Here is a 12,500-nt window from a genome sequence, read left to right as displayed (position 1 = left end):
GTGAAACGGCTGAGAACAGGTGAGACGTCAGAGGACAGGTGAGAACAGGTGAGACGTCAGAGGACAGGTGAGATGTCAGAGGACAGGAGAGAACAGGTGAGACGGCTGAGAACAGGTGAGACGGCTGAGGACAGGAGAGAACAGGTGAGACGGCTGAGGACAGGAGAGAACAGGTGAGACGGCTGAGAACAGGTGAGACGTCAGAGAACAGGTGAGACGTCAGAGGACAGGTGAGAACAGGTGAGACGGCTGAGAACAGGTGAGAAGTCAGAGGACAGGTGAGAACAGGTGAGACGGCTGAGAACAGGTGAGACGTCAGAGGACAGGTGAGAACAGGTGAGACGGCTGAGGACAGGTCAGAACAGGTGAGAAGTCAGTGGACAGGTGAGACGGCTGAGAACAGGTGAGACGGCTGAGGACAGGTCAGAACAGGTGAGACGTCAGAGGACAGGTCAGAACAGGTGAGATGTCAGAGGACAGGTGAGAACAGGTGAGACGTCAGAGGACAGGTCAGAACAGGTGAGACGTCAGAGGACAGGTCAGAACAGGTGAGATGTCAGAGGACAGGTGAGAACAGGTGAGACGGCTGAGAACAGGTGAGAACATTTGGGACCCACAGACTGGGGGAACACAGGTGTCAGGTGACCCTGGTGCTGTGAGTCCGGTATGACATCAGTGGGTTTACCTTGCAGGTACAAGTACTGCAGGGGTCTGTGTTGGTGCTGCCGGACAGGTGACACTCACAGCGAGAGCACTGAGGGAAGTCTCTGTATCCAAACGCACAGCGGTCACATCGCCGACCTGTGAAACCCTGCTGACACACACACTGTCCCGCAGACACACCTGTACACACAACACACAGCTACGATGAGGATTTACATGAAGGTAATAATACTAACAGCAACAACAGTAATACTACTACTCGTACTAATACTATCGTACTAATAACAGTGACCTGGCTGTGTGCCGTCTCTGGTGCAGACTGAAGACTCTGATCCTCTCAGATCACAGTTACACTCGACACAAGGAGAGTCTGAATATGGAGAAACCTACACACACACACACACACACACAAGCAGAAAAAGATATGATTTATTATATAATTTCAGCAGGTCTGTAGTATTATTTGCAGTATTTGTCAGGACCTCAGCAGGTCTGTAGTATTATTTGCAGTATTTGTCAGTACCTCAGCAGGTCTGTAGTATTGTTTGCCGTATTTGTCAGTACATCAGCAGGTCTGTAGTGTTGTTTGCAGTATTTGTCAGTACCTCAGCAGGTCTGTAGTATTGTTTGCAGTATTTGTCAGTACCTCAGCAGGTCTGTAGTATTGTTTGCAGTATTTGTCAGTACCTCAGCAGGTCTGTAGTATTGTTTGCAGTATTTGTCAGTACCTCAGCAGGTCTGTAGTATTGTTTGCAGTATTTGTCAGTACCTCAGCAGGTCTGTAGTATTGTTTGCAGTATTTGTCAGTACCTCAGCAGGTCTGTAGTATTGTTTGCAGTATTTGTCAGTACCTCAGCAGGTCTGTAGTATTGTTTGCGGTATTTGTCAGTACCTCAGCAGGTCTGTAGTATTGTTTGCAGTATTTGTCAGTACCTCAGCAGGTCTGTATTATTGTTTGCAGTATTTGTCAGTACCTCAGCAGGTCTGTAGTATTGTTTGCAGTATTTGTCAGTACCTCAGCAGGTCTGTGGTATTGTTTGCGGTATTTGTCAGTACCTCAGCAGGTCTGTAGTATTGTTTGCAGTATTTGTCAGTACCTCAGCAGGTCTGTAGTATTGTTTGCAGTATTTGTCAGTACCTCAGCAGGTCTGTAGTATTGTTTGCAGTATTTGTCAGTACCTCAGCAGGTCTGTAGTATTGTTTGCAGTATTTGTCAGTACCTCAGCAGGTCTGTAGTATTGTTTGCAGTATTTGTCAGTACCTCAGCAGGTCTGTAGTATTGTTTGCAGTATTTGTCAGTACCTCAGCAGGTCTGTAGTATTGTTTGCAGTATATGTCAGTACCTCAGCAGGTCTGTAGTATTGTTTGCAGTATTTGTCAGTACCTCAGCAGGTCTGTAGTATTGTTTGCAGTATTTGTCAGTACCTCAGCAGGTCTGTAGTATTGTTTGCAGTATTTGTCAGTACCTCAGCAGGTCTGTAGTATTGTTTGCAGTATTTGTCAGTACCTCAGCAGGTCTGTAGTATTATTTGCAGTATTTGTCAGTACCTCAGCAGGTCTGTAGTATTATTTGCAGTATTTGTCAGTACCTCAGCAGGTCTGTAGTATTATTTGCAGTATTTGTCAGTACCTCAGCAGGTCTGCAGTATTATTTGCAGTATTTGTCAGTACCTCAGCAGGTCTGTAGTATTATATGCAGTATTTGTCAGTACCTCAGCAGGTCTGTAGTATTGTTTGCAGTATTTGTCAGTACCTCAGCAGGTCTGTAGTATTATTTGCAGTATTTGTCAGTACCTCAGCAGGTCTGTAGTATCCGGCGCTGCAGGTCTCACAGTTGATGCCGCCAGTGTTTTGTTGACAGGTGATACAGACTCCGCCCCCTTCACGAATGCCGCGAGTGTTTAAACTCAAAAAGAGTTCAGAGACGGTCTGATTGTAGAAACAGTCCACAGCTTTGTTGTGACAGTTACACTCTGGGAGACAGACAGGTAGAGAGAGAGAGAGACAGGTAGAGAGAGACAGGTGGAGAGAGAGAGAGACAGGTGGAGAGAGGGACAGGTAGAGAGAGAGAGACAGGTAGAGAGAGAGAGACAGGTAGAGAGAGATACAGGTAGAGAGAGACAGACGGGTAGAGAGAGAGAGAGGTAGAGAGAGAGACAGGTAGAGAGAGACAGACAGGTAGAGAGAGAGAGAGGTAGAGAGAGACAGACAGGTAGAGAGAGAGACAGGTAGAGAGAGACAGACAGGTAGAGAGAGAGAGAGGTAGAGAGAGACAGACAGGTAGAGAGAGATACAGGTAGAGAGAGACAGACAGGTAGAGAGAGAGAGAGGTAGAGAGAGAGACAGGTAGAGAGAGACAGACAGGTAGAGAGAGAGAGGTAGAGAGAGACAGACAGGTAGAGAGCGAGAGAGAGAGGTAGAGAGAGACAGACAGGTAGAGAGAGAGAGACAGACAGGCAGAGAGAGATACAGGTAGAGAGAGACAGACAGGTAGAGAGAGACAGACAGGTGTTTTGAAACATGTTGACCCACAATTAGTGTTTAACGGTGTTTCTATTTTTCTGTCCACTTACCTTCACAGGTGTTTCCCTCGGAGACGGTTCCGGGTTGCCATGGCCGCTGGTGGTAACCGGGGCAACAGTGGTCACAGCTCTCTCCACAGGTGTTGTGTTCACACACACACTGCAGCTTCTGTTCACACACACACATACACACACAGGTTGAAGGTGGTGGTTAGATCAGGGGTCTTCAACGTCTTTCAGGCCAAGGACCCCCAAACTGATAGAGATGGAGCAGGGACCCCCGACTATATATAATGTATAACATTGTGTTTTATATGAAATGGGCCTAGTGCCATATATGAACATACCTCTTTACTGTGCATTCAATACTAAGCTATTCAATAATACACAGGTTCATATGTTCATGTTTCTATAACCCCCTAGGGGTCACAGACCCCCTGTTGAAGACCTCTGGTTTACAACACTAAGCAGGTAAATGGTGAAGAGAGGGTTGTCCGGTAACCGCAAGGTTGGCAGTTCGATCCTCGGTTACTAAGTGTGCTGCGCCAAAGTGTCCCTGAGCAAGACACTAAACCCCCAACCGCTCCCCCAACCGCTCCCCTAACCGCTCCCTAACCGCTCCCCCAACCGCTCCCCCAACCGCTCCCCCAACCGCTCCCCTAACCGCTCCCCCAACCGCTCCCCCAACCGCTCCCCCAACCGCTCCCCCAACCGCTCCCCCAACCGCTCCCTAACCGCTCCCCTAACCGCTCCCCTAACCGCTCCCCCAACCGCTCCCTAACCGCTCCCCCAACCGCTCCCCTAACCGCTCCCCCAACCGCTCCCCCAACCGCTCCCCTAACCGCTCCCCCAACCGCTCCCCAACCGCTCCCCTAACCGCTCCCATAACCGCTTCTCCCTTTATACAGGGTGGGTCAAATGAGAGAACGATTTCCCCTTGCGGGATTTAAAGAATTTAATTAAATAGGTGAAGAGGTGTTCAGGTAAACAGTGGAGGAGATGTACAGGTAAACGGGTGTAGAGGTGAGCAGGTGATGACAGGTTACCTTGGTAACTTGGTCCAGCGGGCAGCTCTGGGCGTGGCCATAACAGATACACATCCCCCCCACAGAGATGTCTTTGATGGAGTAATAATACTGAGAGACAAGACATGAAGCATTAAGCAACGACCTGTTTTATTAAACGTGACCACACAGCTCATCCACAGCTGTCTGTCTCTAGCAGCCCGTCTCACCCTCCTGGTGACGATGGGGTCAATCTCTCGGGGGTCGCGGGCGCTCAGCGTCATCAGGTCGGCGTTGAGTGTTCTGATTCGCTGAAGCTTCAGTCGGATGAAACGAGCCGACGTGAAGTTCAGGAGTTCAGAGGTCAAATCATCGGCTCCGGGTCGGCTGTTAATCAGTGAGGTGTGAATCTGGGACAGAGAGACAGGTTCAGAGGGAGAGGGGTACAGAGAGGGAGACGGGTACAGAGGGAGAGGGGTACAGAGAGGGAGACGGGTACAGAGGGAGATGGGTACAGAGGGAGACAGGTACAGAGGGAGATGGGTACAGAGGGAGACAGGTACAGAGAGAGAGACGGGTCAGAGAGAGACAGGTACAGAGGGAGACGGGTACAGAGGGAGACAGGTACAGAGAGAGAGACGGGTCAGAGAGAGACAGGTACAGAGGGAGACGGGTACAGAGGGAGACGGGTACAGAGGGAGACGGGTACAGAGAGGGAGACGGGTACAGAGGGAGACGGGTACAGAGGGAGACGGGTACAGAGAGAGACGGGTACAGAGAGAGACAGGTACAGAGGGAGACAGGTACAGAGGGAGATGGGTACAGAGGGAGACGGGTACAGAGGGAGACGGGTACAGAGGGAGACAGGTACAGAGAGAGAGACGGGTCAGAGGGAGACAGGTACAGAGAGAGAGACGGGTCAGAGAGAGACAGGTCAGAGAGAGAGACGGGTCAGTGAAGGATGTCCAGACAGACGGCCTGTCTCACCTCTCCATGCTCCAGAGGGTTCAGTCTGGAGTAGTAAGACGTGCAGATAACCTCGGTGTCGCTCTTGTAGGTCGGAGGACCGAGTCTCGGCGTCATGTTGTAACGAGACAAACACTCAGAGTCACTGATGGCATAGAACTGCCAGGGGTCAAAGGTCACACCGTCCAGAGAGCGCTCCAGGATCCAGTTACCTGAAGGAGCAAGACAGGTCAGACAGACAGACAGACAGGTCAGACAGAGAGAAAGACAGATGGAGAGACAGACAGACAGACAGGTCAGACAGGTCAGACAGAGAGACAGTCAGACGGACAGAGAGACGGACAGAGAGACAGACAGACTGTCTCACCTGGTCGAGGAGAGTTAGCTGCCTTGATGATGATGTAAGCGACCTGAAAGATCTGAACATAAATACAATACAATCAGAGAGCAGAGGTTACAATAACAGAGCAGCAGTTACATATATCCATAAATCAGTGAGAGGTAGCTGTGTCTGATTTGTGTGTGTGTGTGTGTGTGTGTGTGTGTGTGTATTTAGGTGTGTTATTACCTGTTTGAGATCCAGCGTTATTGTGATCCAGTGAAACTGACGTCCGTTCTTGATACTCGGACTCTGCCACCAGTGATTCGTCCCATCGATGGCATTTGTGATCGGATGACGTTCTGAACAACACAAACATCGTCAGTATTTCCACTCACCTCCACTACCTCTCTGGATAGTACCTGTAACAGTTACAGGTTCAACCGGATACAGCATCCTGCTGCAGCCATATGAAGCTACTCAGCTAACTAGCTACCTAGCTACCTGGCTACCCAGCTAATTAATTTGGCTACCTAGCTCCATCCTCCTTTTTGCCCGTGAAATGTGTATTCATCCTCCATTGGAAATAGTCCCCAACAATGTGACTATTTCCTACTGTTTGTTTGATAAAACCAAAATTACGAGCTGTTTGAGGAGATTTCTGAGACAAATTTACCAATATATTCATATTTTTTAAGCTTTTCGTCTTCAACCAATTGGGTTGTAGCAGGGAGTCGGACATTATTTAGAGACGCACTAATATCTGTGTTGTTGTGTCTGTAATGATTTTCATTTGAATCCGAGATTTGATCAAATAAAAACACCGGACTGGTCCTTCTGTGGTTCTGGTTCTGTACCTTTGGTCAGGACGGAGTTGGCGTCACATCTCAGGCAGTGTGGGTTCTTGATCTGTCGTCCTGGAACGTGTTCCACCAGTTTACAGTAAACTTCAGGGCCAGGATCTCCACACGTGGCGTTACTGCTGATCACTGAGTTACTGGCCAAGTTCAAGATGGCCGGGAACAGACCTGGAACACACAGCTAACCGTTAGCACCCTGAACAGACCTGGAACACACAGCTAACCGTTAGCACCCTGAACAGACCTGGAACACACAGCTAACCGTTAGCACCCTGAACAGACCTGGAACACACAGCTAACCGTTAGCACCCTGAACAGACCTGGAACACACAGCTAACCGTTAGCACCCTGAACAGACCTGGAACACACAGCTAACTGTTAGCATCCTCAACAGACCTTTTTCTGCTCTGCTCCACTCTGACCGTGATATCATCACTCTAGGACTGAACGTTCCGTGCAATACACGCCCATTATAAAATCTAAAAAACTGACCCAAAATGTTCCTGAAACTTAATCTGTGACTTCATGAAAACTGTGCTAGCCATCAAAATGTCCATTTGGCTCAATAAAGTGCAGCGTTTTGTCTATGTTTTAAACTTTGAACAATTTTTCTACGTTAAATATGGCTCGTCAATATGGGCCCCGAAACCCAATTCAAGTGAATGGAGAAATTTTGCTCCGTTTTTCGGGATCTTCGGGAAAACCGCTGGGCGAATCTCTGAGAAAAGTCATAGCACATGATTCCCGATCAGGCCACACATTTGTATGTATTTTTTGCACAGGTGTTGGCAACGCTGTGTGAGGAGAAGTGCGCCAAACTTTTTGCACGGAAGAAATAAGCCCGCAGGGTTATAGTCAGTGTGCTTTTGCACAGGCGGTTTTACTGGCTTTGTGCTACAAAGTCACACTGAATAAACATCTTCAATCTTCAGGACTTTCTAAATGATCTATTTGCCATTTGACATCCATGGTGTCTCTGATTTAACAAACTGAGGACAGGTACCGTCTCTGTCCAGCAGAGGGAGTCCAACGCCTCCACTGAAGAGTCATTTGTTCACAAACACCTGGACACTGTTGACGCCTCACACAGACGTCTTCATGCAGACGAGGTCTGAAGGTCTGTGTGTTCCCACAACAAACTCTCTGTGTGTGTGTGTGTGTGTGTGTGTGTGTGTGTGTGTGTGTGTGTGAGACCACCCCGTTGATGCTATCACACCTCCACAGCTGATCCCACACAACAGAAATTAACATGGAGGTGTGTGTGTGTGTAATGGAATGTGTTGAGTCATTGTGTTGATGTTCAGATTGACCTCTGACCCATCCCCCACCAACACACACACACACACACACACACACATAAAGAGATGAGGCCTTGTGGGGGGTTTTAGGGTTTTTGTAACTGGGGGGTAATTTAGGGGGTAGAGAGGAAGAGGGCAGAGTGTGATTGTTAACAGTAACACACACACACACACACACACACACACACACTCACACACACACACACACACACTGGTTGTTTCCCAGTAGGACACACAGTCTGTCTGAAGATCTTCATCAATATGTTGATCAACTGATGAACTCAAACCTCCAACTAAGACGTTATACACACTCTACTGCAGTAAACACACACTCTACTGCAGTAAATACACACTCTACTGCAGTAAACACACACTCTACTGCAGTAAACACACAATCTACTGCAGTAAATACACACTCTACTGCAGTAAATACACACTCTACTGCAGTAAATACACACTCTACTGCAGTAAATACACACTCTACTGCAGTAAACACACACTCTACTGCAGTAAATACACACTCTACTGCAGTAAACACACACTCTACTGCAGTAAATACACACTCTACTGCAGTAAACACACACTCTACTGCAGTAAATACACACTCTACTGCAGTAAATACACACTCTACTGCAGTAAATACACACTCTACTGCAGTAAACACACACTCTACTGCAGTAAATACACACTCTACTGCAGTAAACACACACTCTACTGCAGTAAACACACAATCTACTGCAGTAACACACACTCTACTGCAGTAAACACACACTCTACTGCAGTAAACATACACTCTACTGCAGTAAACACACACTCTACTGCAGTAAACACACACTCTACTGCAGTAAACACACACTCTACTGCAGTAAATACACACTCTACTGCAGTAAACACACACTCTACTGCAGTAAACACACACTCTACTGCAGTAAATACACACTCTACTGCAGTAAACACACACTCTACTGCAGTAAATACACACTCTACTGCAGTAAATACACACTCTACTGCAGTAAACACACACTCTACTGCAGTAAATACACACTCTACTGCAGTAAATACACACTCTACTGCAGTAAATACACACTCTACTGCAGTAAACACACACTCTACTGCAGTAAATACACACTCTACTGCAGTAAACACACACTCTACTGCAGTAAACACACAATCTACTGCAGTAACACACACTCTACTGCAGTAAACACACACTCTACTGCAGTAAACATACACTCTACTGCAGTAAACACACACTCTACTGCAGTAAACACACACTCTACTGCAGTAAACACACACTCTACTGCAGTAAATACACACTCTACTGCAGTAAACACACACTCTACTGCAGTAAACACACACTCTACTGCAGTAAATACACACTCTACTGCAGTAAACACACACTCTACTGCAGTAAATACACACTCTACTGCAGTAAACTCACTCTACTGCAGTAAACACACACTCTACTGCAGTAAATACACACTCTACTGCAGTAAACACACACTCTACTGCAGTAGAAACACACTTTACTGCAGTAACACACACTCTACTGCAGTAAACACACACTCTACTGTCGTAGAAACACACTTTACTGTAGTAGAAACACACTTTACTGTAGTAGAAACACACTTTACTGCAGTAGAAACACTTTACTGCAGTAGAAACACACTTTACTGCAGTAGAAACACTTTACTGCAGTAGAAACACTTTACTGCAGTACAAAATTTTACTGTAGTAGAAACACACTTTACTGCAGTACAAACACTTTACTGTAGTAGAAACCAGCAGCAAAAGCTTAAAGTAACGAAGGCTGAAACATTTAAACTGAAATCATCAGAAGAACAATAGACTCAACACATGAACTCAGGGTCATCGTGTCTCACTACAACCTGTCTGTCTCTGTGTCTCACTCAGGACACAGACAGACTCAAGGATTCACTACAACCTGTCTGTCTCTCAGTGTGTCTCACTCAGGACACAGACAGACAGACTCAAGGATTCACTACAACCTGTCTGTCTCTCAGTGTGTCTCACTCAGGACACAGACAGACAGACTCAAGGATTCACTACAACCTGTCTGTCTCTCAGTGTGTCTCACTCAGGACACAGACAGACAGACTCAAGGATTCACTACAACCTGTCTGTCTCTCAGTGTGTCTCACTCAGGACACAGACAGACAGACTCAAGGATTCACTACAACCTGTCTGTCTCTCAGTGTGTCTCACTCAGGACACAGACAGACAGACTCAAGGATTCACTACAACCTGTCTGTCTCTGTGTCTCACTCAGGACACAGACAGACAGACTCAAGGATTCACTACAACCTGTCTGTCTCTCAGTGTGTCTCACTCAGGACACAGACAGACAGACTCAAGGATTCACTACAACCTGTCTGTCTCTGTGTCTCACTCAGGACACAGACAGACAGACTCAAGGATTCACTACAACCTGTCTGTCTCTCAGTGTGTCTCACTCAGGACACAGACAGACAGACTCAAGGATTCACTACAACCTGTCTGTCTCTCAGTGTGTCTCACTCAGGACACAGACAGACAGACTCAAGGATTCACTACAACCTGTCTGTCTCTCAGTGTGTCTCACTCAGGACACAGACAGACAGACTCAAGGATTCACTACAACCCGTCTGTCTCTCAGTGTGTCTCACTCAGGACACAGACAGACAGACTCAAGGATTCACTACAACCTGTCTGTCTCTGTGTCTCACTCAGGACACAGACAGACAGACTCAAGGATTCACTACAACCTGTCTGTCTCTCAGTGTGTCTCACTCAGGACACAGACAGACAGACTCAAGGATTCACTACAACCTGTCTGTCTCTCAGTGTGTCTCACTCAGGACACAGACAGACAGACTCAAGGATTCACTACAACCTGTCTGTCTCTCAGTGTGTCTCACTCAGGACACAGACAGACAGACTCAAGGATTCACTACAACCTGTCTGTCTCTCAGTGTGTCTCACTCAGGACACAGACAGACAGACTCAAGGATTCACTACAACCTGTCTGTCTCTCAGTGTGTCTCACTCAGGACACAGACAGACAGACTCAAGGATTCACTACAACCTGTCTGTCTCTCAGTGTGTCTCACTCAGGACACAGACAGACAGACTCAAGGATTCACTACAACCTGTCTGTCTCTCAGTGTGTCTCACTCAGGACACAGACAGACAGACTCAAGGATTCACTACAACCCGTCTGTCTCTCAGTGTGTCTCACTCAGGACACAGACAGACAGACTCAAGGATTCACTACAACCTGTCTGTCTCTGTGTCTCACTCAGGACACAGACAGACAGACTCAAGGATTCACTACAACCTGTCTGTCTCTCAGTGTGTCTCACTCAGGACACAGACAGACAGACTCAAGGATTCACTACAACCTGTCTGTCTCTCAGTGTGTCTCACTCAGGACACAGACAGACAGACTCAAGGATTCACTACAACCTGTCTGTCTCTCAGTGTGTCTCACTCAGGACACAGACAGACAGACTCAAGGATTCACTACAACCCGTCTGTCTCTCAGTGTGTCTCACTCAGGACACAGACAGACAGACTCAAGGATTCACTACAACCTGTCTGTCTCTGTGTCTCACTCAGGACACAGACAGACAGACTCAAGGATTCACTACAACCTGTCTGTCTCTCAGTGTGTCTCACTCAGGACACAGACAGACAGACTCAAGGATTCACTACAACCTGTCTGTCTCTCAGTGTGTCTCACTCAGGACACAGACAGACAGACTCAAGGATTCACTACAACCTGTCTGTCTCTCAGTGTGTCTCACTCAGGACACAGACAGACAGACTCAAGGATTCACTACAACCTGTCTGTCTCTCAGTGTGTCTCACTCAGGACACAGACAGACAGACTCAAGGATTCACTACAACCTGTCTGTCTCTCAGTGTGTCTCACTCACGACACACACAGACAGACTGCTGACATTGTTGTTACACAACAACACATTTTTATTTCATGTCATTCATTCTGTCAAATAAAAAATGTAAATGAATCCAAAATGACACAAACTGGATGAAATCTGCTTCATATTGATTTTAAAATGTCAGCCACTCAAATTTTTAATACGTAGCCTCAACTCTGACCCACTTGGAGCTAACAGATCACAACACTAACTCATAGAACTCAGTAGAAGTTACAGTAGAGTAAATATAAATTGTCTCACCTCTCTTGTGAGCTTCAGTCTCCATCAGCAGCAACAAAAGCAACAACTTCATCTCTGATTCTAACTGGTCTCAGACTGATTCTAACTGGTCTCAGACTGATTCTAACTGGTCTCAGACTGATTCTAACTGGTCTCAGACTGATTCTAACTGGTCTCAGACTGATTCTAACTGGTCTCAGACTGATTCTAACTGGTCTTCTCTTGTTAGCTGCAGAATCAATGTAGTGAAGAGGAATGTGTTGCTGCTGAGACTTTCTCATTCATTCAGCTCAATAAGAGGGGGAGGGGGGGGTGGACTGAACCATTTGATTTGGTTAGAGGGGGGTTCTTCTTCCTCTCCAGAGGATGGATTGTCAAACGCGTCTCTGGTATGCTGTTGCTGTTGTTTACCAGACTCTCTGTGATTAAAGTTTACTTCTTCACGTTTCATTTAAATCATCAGTAAATATTGAAACTTTTTGTTCTGACGTCATTAGAAATGATTCAGCAGGGAGAGTTAAAGTTTCATCTCTAAATATCTGCAATTCATCAATAATCAACAATCAACAATCAATAATCAATAATCAGTGATCAGAGATCAGAGATCAACCTTTACTGAGAGGGATGTAAAGGGTTAAATCCTGCCGAAACAGCGGTCTGCTCCTTTAATTCTCCATTCAGATCAAT

General features: G+C 46.8%; 1 protein-coding gene across 1 annotated transcript in view; it reads right to left on the bottom strand.

The window, feature by feature from the left end:
• Nucleotides 1-11,886, bottom strand: part of lama1 (laminin, alpha 1) — a gene marked incomplete at both ends in the record, with an annotated part of 43,633 nt that extends 31,747 nt beyond the window's left edge. Inside the window, 11 exons of the mRNA XM_079292408.1 lie at nucleotides 686-843; nucleotides 956-1,049; nucleotides 2,458-2,636; nucleotides 3,237-3,354; nucleotides 4,232-4,321; nucleotides 4,420-4,599; nucleotides 5,177-5,367; nucleotides 5,523-5,574; nucleotides 5,724-5,836; nucleotides 6,332-6,502; nucleotides 11,835-11,886. Of these exons, the coding sequence (XP_079148534.1) occupies nucleotides 686-843; nucleotides 956-1,049; nucleotides 2,458-2,636; nucleotides 3,237-3,354; nucleotides 4,232-4,321; nucleotides 4,420-4,599; nucleotides 5,177-5,367; nucleotides 5,523-5,574; nucleotides 5,724-5,836; nucleotides 6,332-6,502; nucleotides 11,835-11,886 (1,398 nt within the window). The remainder of the gene's footprint in view (nucleotides 1-685; nucleotides 844-955; nucleotides 1,050-2,457; nucleotides 2,637-3,236; nucleotides 3,355-4,231; nucleotides 4,322-4,419; nucleotides 4,600-5,176; nucleotides 5,368-5,522; nucleotides 5,575-5,723; nucleotides 5,837-6,331; nucleotides 6,503-11,834) is intronic.
• Between the last annotated feature and the right edge of the window lie 614 nt (nucleotides 11,887-12,500).

Source organism: Melanostigma gelatinosum (genome assembly GCF_949748355.1).
Source record: "Melanostigma gelatinosum genome assembly, chromosome: 20".
In the NCBI taxonomy this organism is placed as follows: Eukaryota; Metazoa; Chordata; class Actinopteri; order Perciformes; family Zoarcidae; genus Melanostigma; species Melanostigma gelatinosum.
The sequence above is the reverse complement of the archived record's forward strand: the minus strand, read 5'-3'. Positions and strand labels throughout refer to the sequence as shown.